The sequence below is a fragment of the Nelumbo nucifera genome, chromosome 2 (assembly GCF_055504915.1).
Source record: "Nelumbo nucifera cultivar China Antique chromosome 2, China Antique-T2T, whole genome shotgun sequence".
NCBI lineage: Eukaryota > Viridiplantae > Streptophyta > Magnoliopsida > Proteales > Nelumbonaceae > Nelumbo > Nelumbo nucifera.
Genome location: NC_142650.1, coordinates 91,073,446 through 91,095,588, shown reverse-complemented (window position 1 = coordinate 91,095,588; position 22,143 = coordinate 91,073,446). Strand labels below are relative to the sequence as shown.

Below are 22,143 nucleotides of genomic sequence, written 5' to 3'. Positions count from 1 at the left end.
CTGGTCCGTACTTTGGTCCAACCGTTTCACGGTTAAATCATCATTAGATTCTCATCCAACGGCCTGAAAAAGTCCCACAGGAAAACCAACAGAAAGAAGGTTCTCAGTTCATTCAGACGCCTGCTTCTTGAACTACTTCCCTTCTTGGGCAAAGCTGCGAGAGCGAGAGTGAGGGAGACTGGGAGAGTGTTAAACGGGGAAGAAGAAGAAGAATAAGCAAGAGGCATGGCGAGTGATAGCTGCCTTCGTCGGGTCACCACAGGCGTTGTCGTTGGCGGTGCTGTTGGTGGCGCTGTCGGTAATCTTCACTCCCTCCTTCCGCTGGAACCCTAAAATCCTACTTTCAGTATTGTTTCAGAGTTCTTGATTTTCTTTCGTTTTGGTTTCTGTTTGATTTTTTCCGCTAATTTAAAGCTAAAATCTCGAGCACGAAAGCTGATTCAACCCTTAATTTTTTTAGGATAATGTAACTTTGTCAAATCTTCAGAGCTTTGAATGACAGTTGCGGTGTTGAATGTACTATATTTGCTTTATTATAGGCATTCTTTTTTCCCCTTCTTACTGTATTGGTGAACTCAGATTTCTTATTTGTGTGATTTTATATAATTGTGTTGTTTCGTGTTGCCATGTAATGGCGTTAAGTGATATTTAGTTATATTAATTGAATTGTGTCGCTGGAGACATGAACTATCTGCTTCTGTGCAGGTGCTGTCTATGGAACTTATGAAGCCATCCGGTACAAGGTACTGTCGCTAGGTAGCTATTGCTTTTTGACAGATAAGGCCAATCCCGTGGTTCTATTTGCTACATTTCTGTTATTCATCTGTTGGCTCATTCTTCTGCGGTGATGCTTTTCCCGATGCATGTACATGAAATACACAGAAATAAGAAAGAGAAATATATGCCACACAAAACCTGGTAATTATGTGGTTGAAGACCCCTTGAATTCAGGGATATTCAAATATAACTTTTTACCTTTCTGAGGAGGTATATTTTAGAAACTTAGGGATTGGTAAATATCTAAAAAATCCCTCTCTTTAGAACTACCAGGTTACCACTATGAACATGTTGGGTAAGTTACATTATAGTAGCAGAAATGAATGTAAAACCAATCACAAGACAGCAACAAACTTTCCCCCAAATTTGTGTGTCAAAATGGGTTTGCCAACAACAATAATAACAAGTAAACAATTCAGTCAAGTAACAGAAAAACATATAACAATCACCACACAACAGCACACCGGAGTTTTTACGTGGAAAACCCCAAAATCGGGGAAAAACCACGGGACTTATGGTCCGTAAAAGTCTTCCACTAATTTAGAAATGAATGGGTACAATAGTCTTCTCTAGTTGCAACTAGAGGCTTACAAACATCAAGGAAATAATCCTTGGCTCACAAGAACAGCATTAACATCACCAAATGCAAGGTGGATACAACACAAACATAAGTTTAGATCTCACCAAGTTGCTGTAAATCTGAACTGAGAAGTAGAGAAAAGGAAGAAGAATCACCAAATCTGAACTGGAGTGGGATTCTTAACTCCAGCACTTATTATCATCAAGAACGGGCTTGAAAGGCACCTCCGAACTTGATCTTGAATGGAACAAGAGCCAGCTTTTTCCTCTTCTTCACAAAACTCAAAGAACCAAGAAAAAACTTTCTTTTTTGGTTCTGTAATTTTTTTCTCCTTCTTCGTCCTTCTCTGTTCGGTGGTTACTAGTTTGACGCCACCAAAAAACCAAGACCGAATAATGTGGTAACCCACTATTCGGCTCCCTTTTCTTTAGGGAGTAAATGAAGGTGGGGTGGGCCCCTCCATATGGGCTGGACCCACATCCAACAGAACAAAGTATAAAAAGGTTCTTTGTTGGCCATAGCCAACTTTACAATGATGATCTTTGCTTTATATTACAACCCAGCTGCAATATTGCCAAATATTATGTTCCAGAAGTGAAGTCATGGAGGGACTAGCATGAGTTCCTTGTCTAACCAGCCATTTCTTTGTTATTCTCAAAGAGAAGAATCCTGGTTGTAAAAATTTTTGTAAGATATGTCACAGATCTTGAATTCATAGAAATATAGAATCCAACTGAAAAATTCTCTCTGTTCCCAAAGCATCTGAATTGATAGAACCCAACTGAAAAATTCTTACTTTGGCTCAAACCCTTCTTTGGCCTTCCTTGTTCATTTAGACATGTTACATGCCAACTAGTCAAACTTATGTAGGTCTAGGCTCAGATGTCTTTGACTCCATGCATGTTAAACAACTGTTGTGTATCTTTGTCATCCTTTCCTGACTATCAATTTTATTGACTACTGATTCACTGGTATAGATTCCAGACCATCACCATTGCCTCTTTCTAGGTTATCTCTTGATTCAGACACAACCATTTTCTTTGTCATTCAACATCTAGTCCCATTATTTTTAATTCCATGAGAAAGAGTAAATCTCATTGCTATAGGTTACCAACCAAAGGAAAAACTGCACCTTTTTTATCAGGGTTTTGATCTGATCCAAAAGGCTAGATGTCATGTTGCCATAGAGTGTCTTCAATTGTGAGTGCTTTCTCTTTATGAAGAGGAGAGATTTTATTTGTAGAATGGGCACAATGAATACCTGATCAAATATTCTTATAAGTACAGACTGCTAAGCAGTAATTGCAAATGAAAGAAAAAATAGAAGGGGAAAGGGAATAATAATCCTCTTCGGTTGACTGGGAAGTAAAGGTAAATGAAAAAGGAAGGTTTTCAAACAATTTTAAAATGGAAAGTCAAGAGGTATGGGTCAAGTCTTTTGTTGAGGTGATTCGGTTCAGCACTTGGTTGGACCCAGGGTGTGGACCAAGCTATACGGCAACTCAACTAGTGACTGTCTAATTTCCTCCAGTTCAAACTTCCTTTCTAACCACTCCCTTTCCTCCACAGCTAGTCTTGACCAGTCCAAACCTTCAACCCACACACGATCATTTAATGGTCTTCTATAAATGGATCTAAAATGAGTTACAAAGGCCCTAGCAATCTCACTTTGTTGGGTAACAGTTGAACCCTTCATTTCCAATTTTGAGATGAAATTCTTTGGTTCTTCCTCCTTACATTTCCCACACCATGGAAATACTTTGTATTCCTATCCCTTCCTTCAACCATTTGCATCTTGATTCCAACTTGCTTCCTCCTTATACAAAATATCCTCCAGCTGTTTCCTCAACTTCCACATTTGTTTTTATCTCCCTCCTCAAGAGTCCTGCCTTCATATCAATCTCCTCAGTTTTCTCAATCACAAATAACTTCCTTTCTTCTATTATCCCAAATTCCGTCAGATTCCACTCCTTGATTTTATGTTTTTAAGGTATTGCAATTTCTTATGAAACCTCATTCCCTCCCAATTCACACTAGGATTACTTTCCAACCACCAATCCTTAACTTTCTGGAAATTGAACTTCCAGAATGCATAATTAGTCACATTGAACTTCACAGGCAGAATATCTCTTTTCTCCAGAGCCATTTCAGCTAAAGGATTCCAGAAAACCCAAGGAAAACAAGGCAGCCACACCACCAAATAAACCAAAAACTTGATATCAGATATGCAAGTGATCACACAGCACAAAGGGGATCATGACCCAATCATAGATCAGCCAGACAAAGGTTGAAGACAGATGACAGTCCAAAAAAGGTATGTTTACTGGACTGTCAAACAGAGAAGAGGGAAAAACACCCCTCAAAGGCAATCTGATCCAGAAAAAAAAATTATGCAAACAATTAAATTAAAACTGACCTGGGCGACTTCAGGTCTGAAGTTTCAAGGTGATTGAAGCAGCAGATCAAGAGAAAGAGAAAAAACTTTAGGGCTGAATGTGATTTTCCAGAAAAAAAAGAGGGAAAGCTTGTGCTGACCAAAACAATTATCAGAGAGTTCCCAAACTGATGCAAGTAGGTTGATCTAGTAGCCCTTCAATCTCCCTTACAAGTCCAATAAATAGATCTCAATCAAAGACATGTTTGAGAGACCTGCTCTGTTACTATGTTAACACAGTTCGAACAAGAGAAAAACTAGAATGTAAGGGTGTGTTCAATGAGTCACATGTCCCACAAGATTATCTTATATATGAATTCTGTACAAGGCTGAGAAAGGACATTTATGTCCCTCACTTACAAGAAAGAATAAAGAGAAAAATAATATTGTACATATGATACAACATAAAAATGTGCTCCAAGAGCCAAAAGGGGAAAGAAAGTGTAAGAGACGCAAATCAGTCTTTACATAATTCACCATAACCGAAGTTTTAACTCATCATAACTATTAGACTAATGGTATTTTTCAAATTATGTCCCAATATCCTCCCTAGTAATTTGAAAAATCCAAAATCTTCAATTTTTGCCTTGGACGCTGCCTTCATCATCGGAGATGTCAACAACTTGAATTGGGTCATCATTAGCAACGGACTGTGACAGTTGGGCTTTGAGTTCCATATTCTCCAATTCTAATTTATCAATGTTTTTTTTTTTTTTTTCCTTTTTCAGTTGTCACCCAAAAATAATGTTTTTTGAAGAGTAAAATGAAACAAAATTTTATTAAATCAAAAAACAGATGCAGACAATAGGTGATAAGATGGCACCTAGCTTACAAAAAAAAAAAACAAACTCGTCTAAAAGCACAGGCCAAAACAAAACTGAGACAAGTTACAACGATTGAATTTCAAGCACATTCCAGAAATACTCCCCCAAGTCTGATCTGCTGACTTGATCAAAATCTGGTAGCATCCATACCCAATCTGAAACTAATTTCCCAACCAGAGCCACCAGAGTTTCAGTATTTTTAGATTTGTCTTAAAAAATCCTTTTATTTCTTTTGTTCCACAGTGTCCAGCACACAGCAAAGGGAATGCAGCTCCATACTATCCTTGCTTTCCTACTTCCTCCAATTCTTGGCCAAGTGGAGAAAATTCTGCTGCTGAGCTTGGCTGAAATACTCTTTGCCCGAATAAAGAGGAGTGGAATTTCCACATGATGTTTTTAGTCTTGCAAGGAGAGAAAGTGTAAGACAGTTTCTTCATCCGAGCCACACATAACGCAGATGTTTGCTAAATACAGTCCTTTACTTTTCAGTGGTCAACTGTTAGGATACTATCCAGGGCAACCAACCAAGCAAAAGCTTCCACTCTAGGTGGAATGGAATTCACCCAGATCCCTCGCATAGAATCTGAAACCTGCTGGTCCTTTAACAGAGCTGAGTAGAAGGATTTCATGGTAAAAACCCTACCCTAACAAAATTTACATCTTTGATATGAACCCCATATAACTCTTTAATTTTCTGAATCACCTCTCTTGCTGCAGTTTGCTCAGTCTCTTTCTTGGTGATGGTGTGATTTCTTGAGAATATTAATACTTGTCCCTTCAGGCGTAAATGGATATTCACATGGATTTCCTTTCAATGTCCTCAATCGTGTATTCCGGTGGTGGAATCCTTAACTTTGTTGTTAACTCGTCCAAACAGATTCTTAAACTCCACCCTTTGATTCCATTGCTATATTTTGTAAAATCACACTTGTGAGAAAACTGATGGGAGTTTCCCTTTTTTCTTTCATTCATTGGGACATTGCCCATGGTAGACATACCCACATCTTCATTGGCTTTTGCTGGTTATTACTTAATGGGAATTCCATTTGGAATCTTACCCCATTAGTGGAACTCACCCATTTTTGGGAAGATTTTCAAGGATTGAATTTTGGGACAAAAGATATTGGGGCTATGGCGGTAGTGCAAAAATTGTCTTTTCGTCTCTCTTTTTGACTCAAACTCTCAGAAAGACTTGATAACGAAGGTTCTAATACCATATGTAGGCACTAGATTATGCTGCCTGGGAATGATTTAGAAATGAAGCCAAAATATGCAAACTAAAATTTGGGGCAGAAGTAATACCATTTTATTGAAATGCATGGAAAGAGTTATTTTGGAGATGTACGGCCCATGTTGGGCACGTACAGAGCTCCTAACAGCTCACTTAGAGAGTTACCAAAACAAATTTACTCTTCTATGTTTATATGGATGATACCACAGCTTCTCTTTGCTTTCCTTTTGATGTCTCGAAATAACAACTCCCTTCAACATTAATTTGTCTGTATGTGAGACATTCAGGAAAACAACATAGCTGGAGAAATGTGATAATTGAAGGGAGTTGTTATTTCTTGGCTTAATTCTGACAATGAAATTCCTTGGAGATTCAGGGTTATGGTTAGGGAAGTCAAATATCTTGGGAGTAACCTGAATTGCTTGTTCAGGTGGATTCCTCGATTGGCTAATGCCTCAGCTGATAGGCCAGAGCTGGGGTTTCGATTCAATGTGTATTTGGGGAATAACTGGATCTGGGATTCTTTTGTAATTACATTTTTTTTTATTCTTGTTTTTTTTTTTTTTCTTTTTCTGGTTTGTTTTGTCAGATTTGGCTGTTTTAGTCCTTGATGTCTAGCCTGGACAGTCAAAGTTTTTTTTTCCTCCTAAGGCTTTTAACCATTTCACATTTAATTATAAAAAGGTGATTTCTATGCCTAGGTGATTATATGCTCCCATCCCTTCCAGTAGTTTCTCTTTTATATTTTCTATCTCAAGCATCCATTACAGCTATCAAAAATCTACAAGTTCATCAAAGGTGTTCATTCAACATCTTTGGGGGACAAATTGATCTTGATCCATTTTTCTTTAGGTTTATTTTATTTTTTGAAAAGGTAAGGTAAATTTATTAACTGAAACAGAGCATACAAATAAGCCCCCATAAAAGAAGCAAAAAAACTGAGAACAATCTCCCAACTTACATTACAATTCAAATACACTTCTGGACCTCAACTGAGGCTACTGAGTTCCAAGTACCCTAGACTGGAAGCCTTTCACACCTGCAGTCCATGACACTAATTTTCCCACAGCACAGGAGCTGAGACAGTCTACATCCTTTGCTTTGTTTTGAAAGATTCTTCTGTTTCTCTCCATCCAGATAGAACTGATCACAGCTGCAGGGATAGCCCACCACACACTTTTTGCCAGCTTAGAGAGACCTTGCAGATTCCAGCTCCATAACAGGTCCGACACCTGTTTTGGCATGACCTAGGAAAGACCAGAAGAGAGGAAATGATCCCATAATGCTGCCGATATATGGCAGTGGACAAAAAGATGATTATTATCCTCTCCAGCTTGACCACAAAACTCACATAACAAGTTCTGAATCAGAATTCCTCTCCTGGCCAGATTCTGTTTAGTTAGGTTTCTATCCAAAACTACAGCCCAAAGCAGAGCATTCGCTTTGAAATGAGGAATCTGGCTCCAAATTTTAACAGCAGGGAAATTCCCACTCTCTCCACTTGATAACACTTTGGCAAAGGAGTTCACAGTGAAAATGCCATCTTGTATTCCAATCTCAGGTCCAAGAATCTTCTTCCAAAAGGTTCAAATTCTGGTTCGAAAGCAAGCCCAATAGATCCACCACTTGTTCCACTTCCCAATCTTGAAAGGGTCTTCTGAAAGAAGGAATCCAGGAGATTCTATTTCCATTCACTTCACAGCATTGGGCCACAATTGCTTCTTGATTTTCTGCAAGTTGAAAAAGCAGGGGAACAGCTCTTATAAGGACCTGTTATTGCACCATTTGTCTCTCCAGAATTTCAGACGGTGCCCAGAACGCAACTTAGGGGACAGACCATTGTGAAGAAGAGGATAGACTTCCATGATTTTCTTCCAAAGAGAACATCCCAGGGAAGGGAGGTTTGAAATGGTTAACCAGTCTCCTCTATCTGTTTCATTTCCTAGTGGTTTTTTTTTTTCATTTTTTGACAGGCCTATTTTAGGGAATCACGAACCCCTATCAGTCCTGAGAAGAGAGCCACTATTGTACTCATTTCATCCTTGAAAGCTCCACCTAGTTCTGGATGAGCCCAGGTTACAATGGAGTTTCATCAAAATTCAGTTTAATATGAGTCTGTTTCACTATCTTAAAAGTTGAAACAAAGAAAATACTAAAAAACTATAAAAATAATCTCTCTTTTTTGACTTTGGAATAAATTTATATAAATGTAGATTAGTGAATTTAATTATTATAAACTTCATATGATTATATATTATGTGTATGTGCATTATATATATATATACACACACACATACACACATATGCAAATAGGCATATGGGTAATAGTAACTAGTAAGAAATGACTTAAGCACCTATAATTTAACAATGGATATGACATTAAACAGAACAGAATGGCTAAACAGGATTCATGTAGCCAGCCCCATATAGTTGGGATAAAGCTTGGATGATGATGATGGTATGTATGTTATTGTAAAAGTTAATTGGACTTGGATCATAATCAGATCGAAATCCAATCTGGACTATGATGACGATGCAACCTTTAAAATCTAAATCCAATCTGTTTATGCAAATGGATAATCTAATTCTGAAATAATTTTAGTTCTTTATTGATGGGCTGAAATAATTGGCTTAGATCTTGGACTTTTGGAATCTGTTGACAGTCCTAATTTTCATGACCTTTATCCAACCAAATTTCATTCCCAAAACTCCATCTGAAACCTTTCTGGAATTTTGGCACTTGTTTTTTCTATAAGGGATTTCTTTTGTGAAAAATCTGCTTTTAAGGCTTTTAAATCAAATTGTTCCATATAAACCATCCTTTTAAACATCTCTGCAAAGTTCCATTAAAACAATTATATCCTTATTTTGTGTTTGAAATTTCTATTTTTCCAGTTATATCCTACAAAGGTGTATGATATTACCAGTGATTAACCTATAGTGTTTATTATTGTTTTTCCCTTGGATTTTATCCATTGGTCAAATAAAGGACTTCGCTGGTATTCACAGTACATTTGTCTAGCCCCAACAAGCAAACTAGCCTCTCAAACTTGTTTGGGGGCTTAGCTTATAGTGTAAATTGTAGGATGATACTCTTATATTATACATGTTACTGTCAGTCCTAAGTCCATTATTGGATTGCAGGTCCCAGGTCTTTTGAAGATTAGGTACATTGGCCAAACCACACTTGGCAGTGCAGCCATTTTTGGTCTTTTCCTGGGAGCTGGAAGCTTGATACATTGTGGGAAGTCTTATTGAGCTCCATTATGTATCAAATAAGTTGTTCTTTGGAGAAAAAACCACCAGTTACAAATTAATGTCTCAGTTTCCAGAATATTAAAAGGAGGCCTCTTTGGATGTGGGGATCTTTTAATGAAAATTAGGCATTTACATAATGCAATATTTCTGCCTTTCTTGTTTATGTTGATGGTTCGGCTTTGCTGTTTCTTTTTACCACTTGACTGCAGTTGGAGTTTGTATTTGGGAGGGATTCTTGTTTTTAGAGTATAATATCATGCTTTCGTCTTCTTCGATTTTTGGAAGAAGGTATTCTTTTTAACTTGGGTGGAGACTCCATTTTAGAAAGTCAAGTGTCTTTTAAGATTCATCTTTTGGGTACAGCTGGTGTGATTTCATCATCAACTGGTCTTGTTTAAGGCAAATCTCTCTCTCTCTCTCTCTCTCTCTCTCTCTCTCTCTCTCTTTTATCAATAACAGTGAATTTTATTAAAGATTTGAGAAATTACATAGCTAAGGAGCTAAAAAATCTTAATTCCCTAATACATCAATGTACACCCAAACCGTAAATCAATTACAAAACAGCCCAAAAAATAGAGTTTCTGTTCACCCTTTGCCTAGCTAAACCATCTGTCAATGAGTTTGCACTTCTCTTTATCCATGTACAACTAATTTCAATGTCCTTAGTCAGTCACTTAAATTTTCTCTTTTCATTGCTGTAGTTCTAGAGTTTGGAGTTGTCCTCTTTTAACCAGTTCACTACAGTTTCAGAACCTTCTATGATCAATTTATTAATATGCATGTCTTTGATTCTTTGTACCCCTTCAAGAGCTCATAGTATCTTAGCCCTCAAGGAATCTCCCACCCCAATTGGACCAGAATACATAGCTAACAGATTCCCTTTCTCATCTCTTTCACTCCCCCTATTCCGGAGGGCCTTGGATTGCCCAAACTACTGCCGTCAAAGTTTAGTTTGATAAGTCCGCAAGGTGGAGGGGTCCAACAAGGATTTGATGCTTCCTTAGCTGAAGCTGATTCTGCAATTTCCTTCCAATTCTTTAGTATCTCATCAACTGAGAAATCTGCAAACAGTTCTGAAATTTTCAACCAATGTATCATCATAATGTGAATAATCTCCAATATTACTTTCAAATTTCAAGCTTTTCTCTTTATCTAAAAAAATCCATGAATTTCTCTCCTCCCAAACTGTCCAACATACTGCAGCCCTAATACATTTCCACATGATCTTGGCCTTTTTTGTTAGGCAGTTGGGCATGGAAGTGAATAAGCTTTGCACATTCAAAGGGGGAGTCCATCTGTACCAAACAAAAATGTAAACCATTCCCAAATGGCTTTAGCAAACTGACAGGAAATTAGTAAATGATATCCAGACTTACCATCAGATTTACAAAGGACACACCAATGAGGAGACAAACAACTATTGGGTCCTTTCTCTTTTATGAGGCCCTCTCCTGTGTTAAGTCCGATTATAATAAGTTGGGACTGGTTTTACTTGTTCTGACAAATCAAGAGTTCAAAGTTCTTCAGAAAACGTCTCTGATACGAAATTTGGCCAGAATGGAATGAATGTATGATGTATCAACTATCAACTAAACAGTAAACACTTTTCAAAGACAACTAAATATCATCAGGACAATATTTCTTACTCTTCAATCACATCTACATTTTTGTTTGGATCCATGAGGGCAGGTCCATAATAGAAGTGATTTTCAAATATGTTGGTCCGACATGAAGTCCAAAGGCACAGCAGAGGTGGAAAGAGTTGCACCACCTACACCGCTATAGTCTGAGTGGTAATTATCATCAGTACATGTGATTGTTGTGTTTGTTTGTAAGGTTAAGGTAGGCAGTGATTTGTTAGGCTCAGTTTGTAGTGCTTTGCACTGGTGTAAATACATGGAGTGCAGTAGGTTGAATGCACGTCTGGTTTACTTTTGCTTCATATTTGACTGTCTTTGTGAGAAGTAAAATAATGTGGTCTCTACTTTATAAGGGAGAGAAGGTGCCACCCAAACTGCTGGTAAAGTCTCTAGCTGGTTGTGGCCAAGATTTGGGGCCGAGTTTGCCTTCTGTGGGGGATCCAACCTTTTGGGGGAGGGCTACCCCTCTTGTGGAGCCCATTTATATAGCCTTGTAAGAAAGAGTATGGAAGGTTATTTGTATGAGTGAGATAAGAAACAAGATGATATGGTCCCTCTTTATGTGAGAGGGACTTGATGTAAGAAGAAAGGTGCAAATTTTGCATCAATTTTTGGAATACAAAATCTGTATTGCCAGTGGGTGCAAATGAGAATAAATACAAATTTAAGAATGCAAATCATTTTCTGAAAGCAAAAACCATGTTAACACCCTGAGAGCATGGCATACAGCCACAAGTCAGAAATATCTCCTGTGCTTGTATGTTAAATTCATGGGGAGATATTCATAATATGAGATAGGCTTCAGTCAGTGCAAAGCCTGTTCAGTATTTACAGCCTTGCATTAAGAATATCTCTGTATTTGTGTGATTTATTTTCATGGGGAAATATTTCCAATGTAAGGTTGCAAGAGACTGTTTGAATGGTGTGAGCACCAGCTTGTACTGACTGAAACCAAACTCTCACAATATGCAGCTGGATGCCATGATCTCAGGATGTTTGCATGGTTTTTGCTTTCGGGAAATCCTGTCTCTGATTTAACAGATTGCGAGCATACAATGGACTCCGAACTCTATTCCCTCTCTGCGGTTTGGCAAGTTTCTACATGAAACTTTCACTCCATTGATTGTCCCAACTTCCAAGACAACATGGAGATGTCAAGATGGGTCATTGATGTATAGTCGACCATTTCTTTTCTCTAGCTGTACAGTCGTGGGCTTTGATATTGCTTGTACCCGAGTGGTGTGTCAAGACTCTGTGTCAACTTCTTATGTCCTCCCAAGTTTCTCAAGCAAAGATCAGTGACGTGATGGCTTTTCTATATCCATAACCATTGTATTAGCATGATTTTCATTTGATACCAATAGAACGGTTGGGCTTCCTTTAAAAATCCCCAGGATTTATTAGAGCAGCCTAATGCTGAGAAAATTTTCATCCATTAAAAAAATTCGGGAGGACAGATTTAGTAATTGATTAGTAATATCACGTATGGGAAATTAATTAGGGGTCAGTTTGGTTGGTAGTCAGAATCGGAATTTGAATTGGAATGGTTTATTCTCATAGTCTGGTTCAGATAGGAATGGGAATGGAAATTGGAATCAGCAGGAATGAAATTTCATTCCCAAGGCCTCAAATGTGAAATGCCATTCCAACAAGAATGAGAATGAGATTCCAATTCTACCCAATCAAACAGTTGGAATTGGAATAACCCATTCCAATTCCGATTCCAGATCCCTATTCCTGCAAACCAAATGGGGCCTAGATTTCTTTGAGATCCTTTTATTGGAACTGGCATTGAAATTTCCTAGATTGGTACCTTGAAGTAGCAGTTTTGATTATGCAGATTTGTGGGTGAAATCGTTTTGTAGATTTAAAGAGATCACAGTCCCTTCATAGATTTAGAGACAAAAATCAATAATTATATGAATGGTGTAATTCCTTTACACGATTCCTAACAGGTTCCAAAACGTGAAAATCAATGTTTAGAAAACCAAACTAAAGATGCAACCAGTTTTCTTTCTGGATGGTGGGTAAATAGTTCAAAGTTTCAAACATCTGGGTTGAACCAATCAGACCAGAGAAATCCAAATCCTTAGATCAGAGAGAGAGAAAGAGAGAGAGAGAGAGATTGTTTAAGAACTGCTACCATCTCCATTGCCATTGCTGTTGCCTTTCACTAACCAATAATTCTCTTTTAATTTCTCTTTGCCCTTTCATTCTCTGCCTCACAGGTCTCATCTTTTTCTCCGTTATTTCACTTCCATTTTTCATAGTTGATATATGTATATAGGGAAAATCTATGATACCGGAAAAGCTTTGACCAATCAAAGCACTCCACTCCAGTTGATTAGCTGTAAGCTTTTCTGGTATCATTGTCGAATCCATGTATATAAATATAACATATTGCATATAATAAATTTAAATTGAAGGTTTTAATTGGTCTAAACCATGACTTGTGAACGGTTTAAACAATTCATTGGTTTGACCATTGAATTCAATGTAGAACGCTAATTTGGGCCAACTCAAGTTACATCCCTACTTTGTCTCCAGATGATGGGTCAAGTAGTCCAACCGTTCAGGTCAATTATATACTGTTGGAAAGACATGATACTGAAAGAATTTTGACCAATCAAACCACATCACTCAATCCTCGGTGAATTTTAATAAAATATTACTGTGATTGGTTAGTTACACCTTTATGATACTGGTTCATTGGTTACAAGTTTTTAAGTATGATAACTGCCGGAAAGACAAAGTTATGATATTGATGAGAAGACTAATTGGGCTAGGATGAGAAATTATTCAACTTTCAAAGGGAAAAATACCTCAACTTAAAGAGTAATTTTTTGGCTGACTAGGTGGACCAAGTCAACAAATTGTTAGTTGATCTAGTTGTCCTAGTTGAATTAAACCGCCTTGGTTGCTGTCATCTATAACAGTGATGTTTCTCGTTTTTGCCTTGAAAAAATAAATACCCCCGGCACGAAAAAGGGAAAAAGGATACAAAAGAAATAATTAGCATGTATTATACCTTTTTTTTTATAATTATGTATTATACCTGAAATGGTAGAAAGAATATTAGTCCAAAATCAAGTATAAATGTATTTCCATGAAGTTGGTGATCTATACAGAGAATTAATCGATGTTGTGAAACCCTGGAAGGAGGGAAGTGATGAATCCAACAACAATCATTTGGATCTCCTTTGCAATCCCCCACCAGTTTATACCATCCCTTGCACCAGGTTCTGGCTGATTCTCGTTTTCAACATGCTGGTTCACGTTATCTTGAGGTTGAATCTCATTTTCATCTCCAGGTTGTACCTCTGCAGAAGGGAGTGACAGAAAATAGTGTAATCGACTTAATGAAGAAAGAAGAATATTCCAAAATGATTCAATATTTTATGAGACAATCATTTGCCTGTAATGCTAATTTTTGATTGCTAGCTGACATCAAATAGATTCCACTAACTAAATAGAAAATGAAAAGGAAAGCTATCAAGTGTTCTATAGGGTGGTGTTGATGAGGGTGAAGATGCATCTTGCATATAAGGCTTAGTTTGGAAGGAGTACAAATACAAATATGTACAGTGCAAATATATATCAAATAATATAAAATACAAGATTTTGCACTCTACATATTTGCATTTGTACTCCTTCCAAACTGAGCCTAAAGGTCATATTGGTGTTTTTGAAAATTTATGTTTATTAAGTAGTTAAGGTTCGTTTGCAGTTTGAAGCAAAAAAATCTCTTATTCAAAGAGGTCAGAGTTGGAGGAACAGTTCTCTGAAGATTATAACTGGAGAAATCGTGGGTGGTTCTGATTGGAGCTGAGGTTGTTGTGTGGTTCAAGAATTTTGTTGCATATGGCTATACACAAAGATAGATGTTTGGATTGAAAAAAGTTACAAGGAGACCAAAGGAAGGAGGTATGAGGCGGAGAGGAGGAATAACAGAGGTAACTTCATTGCCCTGTTTTAACTTTTTGGTAAAGGTTGGAAACTGCTGGTTTGTTTCCCAGAAGGAAGAATGAGAGAAGGGTGGGGTTATTCAACATCTTGGAAGGCTTCACTGTTTATTTAGAGAATATGCTTGTTACAGCCAAGAAATTTAAAACGGAAAAACAGGGTTTTCTTGTTTCTGGTGGAGGTTGAGTAAGAAAACACCATAGTGTTTGCAAGAGGGAACTGGAATTGCAAGATGGACATTAAGGAAGGAAAGAACTGGGATAAGATGCTGGTGGCTGAATTGAAGAAGGTTCAGGATTGGAAGAAGATTGCAGAGGTGGTAAGTCGAGGTTTAAAACTTAAAGGTAATTTTCATACCTTTTAAAAAACGAAAAGCTCTTATTGATTTGGTTGAAGAAGTGGAGTTGGATGCAGTAAGTTTACAGACAGATCAGGGTAATATTTTGATCTCAAGATGGTCTTCTTTGTCCAATGCAAAGACCGTCTTTTGAAGATGGCATTACTGTTTGTTTGGTCGGACTTCCTTTCCATCTTTGGAAGCAAGAGGTGTTCATGTCCATTGCATCAATTTGTGGAGGGAAGTTGGTAGTAGGCTTCACTTTCGATTTGCACTCAGCAGCTTTACTCATCAATGGAGTTAAGCTGGATGACATTCCTAGGAGGTGAAAGTGATGGCCAAAAATCTTCTCTTCTCTGTACAGTTAGCAACCTCCATTGAAGCTTCTGTGGAAGGAAGCTTGCAGGGAGGAAGACGAAGGGACTGATAAGGAATGCTTACATAATTTTCAGGGTATCGATGGGTTAAGAGTTAATGGTACTTACCTACTTTCGGCCAAGCAAAGACTGGAGAATGTGAAAGGAACAGTGCAGGCTGAAGTCTCTTCGAATTGGGACTTGGAGAAGGGTAGCTTTCAAAAAATACTTGTTTTCAAATGATGACAGGTGGAGTTGGTGCATGTTTGCATGTGCAGGAGTTTCAAGACTTGGTGGAGATGCATGAAGGAGTGGTGGAGAAGCCTAAGAGAGCGGTAGAAGAGGAGTTGGGCTGGGTGGATGGGTCAAGTTGGGTTGTGGATCGGGATACAACTTATGAAGGTGATAAGGTAAGGGACCACATGGGGGGAAATTTATGTAACTTGGTTGGGCTTGTTATGGTGAAGCCCAAAGCTGATGGGCTGGAAAAAATGGTGGGTCAAATGAGAATAATGGGAATAATAGTTTAGACATGGAGGAGGCTCATGGACTGTTTAGGGAGCACGTGACCAGTGAGAAAGGGGAAATATTAAATGAACTTTCCAGTCTTTCTTCTTCTCCTTTAATAAGAATGCAATGAGAGGCCGTGGGTCTGGTTGCTAAAGAGGAATTTCTGGGAGACAATGAAGAGGAGAACAAAGGGGAAACTACTGTTGGATCCAGCAAAACACAAGCAGTTAAGGAAGGCAAACAGATTCAATGGTTTGGTGGAAAGATCAAGGAAGGTTCTAATTTGTTTACTATAAGCGGAAGGGAGGGAGTTTCAAATGGGTTGGAAGGAGTGGAAGGGGAAGAGGAAATCAGTTTGAGGAAGGGAGCAAATGACGATGAGGATTGTTCGGGGAAGGAGAAGGAAGAGGATGGTTTTGTTAAAGAAGATGAGGAGAGGGAAGGAAACAAAAGGAAGGAGGTTAATAGAGCAAAGGTATTCCATAGAAGAAGGAAATATAGAATGAAACCCCTTGAGGATGATTTGGAGAGGGAGAATGAAGAGGAGGATGAAGAGATCAAATTGGATGAGACCCATGAAGCTGAGAAGAAAGCCGATTTGGAAAAGATTATTACTAAAGAGGTTAAGTAAGATACCAAGATTTTTTTCTTGGACAGAGGATTTTGCAATGAAAGCCTTTAGGGAAGTGGAAGAAAGGTCTAGTGCGCTCCTGAAGAACAGCGAGGGCTTTTTAAGCCCCGTTGAAGATTATCTAGAGGCAGAGTGGGAGAAGAGTGATAAGACTCCAGAGTGAAGCAAAGCCTAAGCAACTGAAGGGAGATGGTTTGGTTGCGAAGTAGGTGTTTGAGAAGAATGCTTCTTTGAGCTTGAAAGGATTAGTGATCTTAATGGAGAAAAGAAGAGCTGTCAAGGTCATCCCAAAGGTTCAGCAGACCCGTGCCAATTTTGAAGGTGTTTGATAGATTGAAAGGGGGTTATTTGGGGTTGGAATCAACAAGATGGTTAAGAAGAATAGGTATGCCAAGAAAAAGAAAGAGAATGTTTAGTTCAATTGCAAAAGGTTTGGGGTGAGCTTTGTTTGCTTTGTGAAGGGGTCCCGGGTGGGGTTATGTCAGGTTTTGGTCCAACTTCCAAGGGAAGTTAAGTATATTGGGGGGGGTATTATGGGCATTGGGGATGAGCTACCCCCTATTGTATAACCCCATGAAGCAATAAAAAAATGGAAAGAAAGACTTAGCATATCTATACTAGTCCAATAAACATGACTTCGTTTAGCCACTTGGGATGTAAAAAATTAATAGGAAAAACTATGGAATTAGTAAACACTATGAAGAGGAGAGGGTTAATATTGCATGCCTACAAGAAACTAAACAGAAGGATAAAAAGGCCAAAAAAATTGATGAATACAAATTGCGGCATATAGGAGAGGTAAATAATAAAAATGGTGTAGCGATAATAGTAGATAAGGATTTAAAAAATGAAAATGTTAATGTTAAAAGATTTAGGGATAGGATAATTTTAATTACACTTGTTTTAGGTGAGGAAATCATTAACATAATTAGTGCTTATGCACCTTAAGTGGGTTTAGAAGAAAATGTTAAAAGACAATTTTTGGAAAACTTAGGAGGTTTAAGAAATTCCAAATGAAGAGAAGATTTTTTTAAGAGGAGACTTAAATGGGCATGTAAGGAAATCAAGAGTAAGATATGATATGGTGCATGTAGGATTTGGGTTTGGGGAGAGGAATGAATTAGGAGGTACAATATTACATTTTGCAGTAATTTATGATATGACAATTGTAAGCACCTTTTTCGAAAAAAATGATGAACACTTAATAACATTTAAAAGTGGGTCAAACATAAGTCAAATAGTTTTTTTTTTCTTGCAAGGAGAACAGAATGAATGATGTGTAAGCATTGCAAAGTTGCTCTGAGAAAAAGCTTAACAACACAATATAGACTACTGATGGTAAATGTGTGCATTAGGAAATTGAAGAGGAACAGAGAAAAATTTGGGTGTCCAAGAATTATGTGAGAAACTTAAAAGGAGAAAAGCTAGCTCGATATAGAAATATATTGATAATAGAAGGAAATTAGAATTTAAATGGGAAGATTAATGATAGTTGGCTTGATATGGTAGACAATATAAATGAAGTAGCAAAGGATGTCTTGGAAGAACATAAGAGGAAGTTGTAAAGTACTAGAGAAACATGGTGGTGGAATGAAGAGGTTCAAAATATTATTAGATTAAAACGAGCATGCTACAAAGAATCACAAAAAGCTTAAGTAGAAAACTTGAAAAAATATAAAACCATAAGAAAAAAAGTTAAAAAGAAAGTGAGTGAAGTTAAATGTAAGGCTTATGATGAGCTTTACCAAAAATTAGGCACTAAAGGAGGAGAAAAATGAATGTATAAACTAGCAAAACTAAGAGAAGAAAAGGAAGAAATTTAAACCATGTTAGGTGCATTAAAAATGAAGATAAAAAAATCTTGGCAAAAAGGTAAGGTAATCAAACACAAATGGAAAAACTATTTTGAAAAATTATTAAATGAACGACAAGTACAATGTGTTAATGGAAGAGAATCTAGCAATACTAGTAGGGTTAAAAATAATATGTACCTTCATAGAGTTAGACTTACTGAAGTAAAAGGGGCACTAAATAAGATGAAAGGAAAGGCGTTAGGATTTGATGGTATTCCGATAAAAGTATGGAAAGGTAGGCTTGTGGTGAATAACCACGCTACTTAATAAGATTGTGAAAGAAAAGAAGATGTCTGATGATTGGAGAAACAACAGTATGGTGCCTATGTTTAAGAACAAAGGTGATAATACAAAGTTGTAATAACTATTAGGGGATTAAACTTATAAACCACACTACGGAACTTTGGGAGAGAATACTTGAACAAAGATTACAACTTGAAACAAGTGTACCAAAGAACCAATTTGGCTTTATGCCAGGGAAATCAACCATGTAAGCAATATTTCTTTTGAGACAATTGATAGAAAAGTTCAGGGAGAAGAAGAAAGTTCTTCATATGGTGTTCGTTGACCTAGAGAAAGGCATATGATAGAGATCCTAGAGAGATAATATGGTGGGTCTTGAAAAAGAATATGGTTCAAAATAGGTATATGGACCTAATTAAGGATATGCATGAGGGGGCAACAACCATAGAACACCAATGGGAGAGACTTCAAATTTTACAGTTACTATGGGTCATCACCAAGGTTCAACACTTAGCCTTTATCTATTTGCACTGATCATATATGAATTAACTAAACATATTTAGGAGGAATTGTTTTAATTGACTAAACTAATAAAGGATTAAATGCAAAATAAAGCTTATAGGCAAACGCCTTAGAAAGATGACGTTTTAAAATGAGGACTAAAATAGATTATATGACATGTAAATTTAGTAATAATAGGAGTGTAAATCAAGACCATAACTTAATGTGACCATTTTTGGAACCTTGGTTCAATAATTCATAACAAGGGAGGATGTCACCCAAATAATTAGAGTAGGATGGGCAAATGGAGAGGTGCATTTGAACTTCTATGTGATAGGTGAATACCACTTAGATTAAAAGGAAATTTCTATAAAACAATTGTAATGTCAGTTATGTTGTATGGAGCAGAGTGTTGGGTAGTCAAAAAACATGCCCAAAAAATAAATGTAGTAGAAATGCAAATGCTAAGATGGATGAGTGGGAAAACTAGCAAGGATAGGATTAGGAATGAAATTATCCGTGGGAACCCAGGAGTAGCTCTAATAGGTGATAAAATGAAAGAGAGTACACTAAGATGGTTTGGGCACGTGCATTGAAGACCACTAACTGTACCAGTTAGAAGTGATTTGTTACAACATTGAAAGGGCTAGAAGATTTTAGGGTAGATCAAAAAGAACATGGGTAGTAATAAGAAATGATTTAAGCACTAATAATTAAATAGTGGGTATGGCATTAAATAGAACAGATTGGTGAAACAGGACTTGTGTAGCTGATCCCATATAGTTGGGATAAGGCATGCATGATGATGATGATAATATCTATACTAGTCTGTGGTGATGGACATTCATGTATGTACATCTTGTTATTCTTAGCAGGCTTGTATACACTATTGTCATTCTTTCATGTTGCATGGCAAGCAATAAACTGAATGTTGTAGAGATAGTTGATAGACTATTAGTGTGTGTGGTCCCAGTCCCACACTTTATTTTTCTGTTTGTTTCTTTATTTATAGTTAAGGTAGTTGGGTTGGTTGGGCCATATTTATTGTTCTTTTGTTTTCCTATGAAGTTAGTAGAGGTATTAGAGTAATTCTATTTCTTTGTAAAGACACAAGTATAAATAAGAATTGGAGATTGCCCAGTTACCAAGAAGAATCAGAAAAAACAGGTGAGACCAGATTAGGATTTCAGTTGAGGTGGCAATCAGTGTTCTTCTGAGAAAGGTACAATCTTTAGTAAGGCCGATCTTGGTTAGAAGTAGTTTAAGCCTCTCTATGAGCAGCACTTGTTAAATCTTTGTCTCCCCTGCTGTTTTCTCCTTTTTTTTTAAAACCCTACGATCAGTTTTTTGGACTCAAAGACTGATTTTCAGACTGATGATGAACTGGGGGGTTGATTATTGACTGTAGATGTTTTCTTGGAAGGTGACTATCAGCTGAGAATGAGTTCTTGATGACTGTTCCTAGTTGTGAATGAATTCTGGGCTGTTTTCTTTCAATTCCTTGGGGTTTTCAGCATAAAAGTTCTTTTTGGGTTACTTTCTTGAAGTCTTGACCTGTTAGTGCTCTACATAGGATGGAGAAGGCTGGAAGTGAGCTGAAGACTCATGGGGAAGGACTTTTAGGGACTAGTAGCATGACTGAAAATTCTTTTCAGGTTACCATTGTTAGGTTTGATGGAACCAATTACTTGGAATGGGCCCAATCAGCAATGATGGCCATTGGAGGTAGAGGTAAATTAGGCTATGTGACCGGGGACACAAAGAAGCCAGCCAAGGATGACATATCACATCCCAAATGGGTTCAAGAGAACTATTTGGTGATGACTTGGCTATGCAATTCTTTGTAGCCTCACATCAGCCGAAACTACTTATGGGCAAAAACAGCCAAGGAGATTTGGGACAACATGAAGGAGACATACTCCCAACCCCTTAATGTTGCTTGAGCTTATCAACTGAAGTTTGAAGTGAATAATCTTAAGCAAGGGGAGAAACCAGTGTCAGTTTACTTTGCTACTCTAAAATCCCTATGTCATGAAATTGATCACTTGGAAACAATTGAATGGGAAAGTCAGAGGGATGCAACAACATATAAAAAGTTGATTGGAACAAATAGAGTGTTTGAGTTCCTAGTTGGTCTAAATTCAAATTTTGACATTGTAAGACAGCAACCACTTACTAGGGAGAGTGTGACATTACCTCAAGCATATTCATTGGTACACAGTAAAAAGAGTAGGAGAAAGGTTATATTGTCATTTCAGCCTATAGAATCAGCCTTAGCATCAACAAAATCTAAGGTTGGAGGGGAGAAGGAAAGGGAAACGAAGAAAGGAAGATAAAAGAGACATTTCAGCCTATAGGAGGAGCTACACAAGATGGGGGTAGCTCGGCCCCAAGCATAAAAAAAACAAATAGAACTTAAGTCTCTAAGGATAAAGGGAGGGCAAAAACTAAGAGTGCTGAGAGGAAAAGAAAGAGCTTGGTTTGTCATCCAGTCTGCAGCTTGATTGGCCTCTCTATAGACATGGTTGTAGGTGACACCATATTCCAAATCTCCAGCCAGCTTCAAACACTCCTTGATGATGGTCTTCAATCTCCACGGGCAGTCCACTTTGTTCTTTAAGCACAAAATCACAAGAAGAGAGTCTCCCTCAATGAAGATGGGGAGACCCCTATAGTTAAAAAGCGATATTGTTGGCCTCCCACGCAGCCCAAGCCTCCGCTACATTAATTGAGGAATTCCCAATAAAATAAGTTTTGGTCTCAAGAACAATCCCCCATTGATTTCTTGCAACACAACCAATTGCGCAATCACCTTTATTATTTTTGGACGCGTTAAAATTAATTTTGATAGAACTCCCTTTTGGAGCTTTCCATTTGATTGGCTTCCAATCTTTATTCTGTACAATACTGGATTTAGAACAATTTTCAACATTGTGATTAAAATATAGAGACAAAGCTCTATCAATGATGACCGAAGGGTGGCTACAATGGTTTTGGAAGGTATT

The 22,143-nt window shown here is 37.5% G+C and overlaps 2 protein-coding genes across 3 annotated transcripts in view; one reads left to right on the top strand and one right to left on the bottom strand.

The window, feature by feature from the left end:
* The first annotated feature begins 111 nt into the window (after positions 1-111).
* Positions 112-9,267, top strand: LOC104590048 (uncharacterized). Its single transcript, XM_010248562.3, has 3 exons — positions 112-298; positions 706-743; positions 8,991-9,267. Exons 1-3 carry the CDS (start codon positions 226-228, stop codon positions 9,102-9,104), a joined length of 225 nt encoding a protein of 74 aa, XP_010246864.1. The 5' UTR covers positions 112-225; the 3' UTR covers positions 9,105-9,267.
* A 4,475-nt stretch (positions 9,268-13,742) lies between these two features.
* The window catches only part of LOC104590047 (uncharacterized), a 32,990-nt gene continuing 24,589 nt past the window's right edge, over positions 13,743-22,143 (bottom strand). For both annotated transcript variants that reach the window (XM_010248561.2, XM_019196434.2), the window contains one exon: positions 13,743-14,064. In XM_010248561.2, coding sequence (XP_010246863.1) covers positions 13,877-14,064 — 188 coding nt within the window. In that variant the 3' untranslated portion in view covers positions 13,743-13,876. The remainder of the gene's footprint in view (positions 14,065-22,143) is intronic.

Bases quoted from the DNA above. Each gene is read 5' to 3' on its own strand.
- LOC104590048 (XM_010248562.3), top strand. From the start codon at position 226: ATGGCGAGTGATAGCTGCCTTCGTCGGGTCACCACAGGCGTTGTCGTT. The intron at 299-705 runs GTAATCTTCACT...GCTTCTGTGCAG, and splicing joins TGCTGTTGGTGGCGCTGTCG to GTGCTGTCTATGGAACTTAT. The intron at 744-8,990 runs GTACTGTCGCTA...ATTGGATTGCAG, and splicing joins ATGAAGCCATCCGGTACAAG to GTCCCAGGTCTTTTGAAGAT.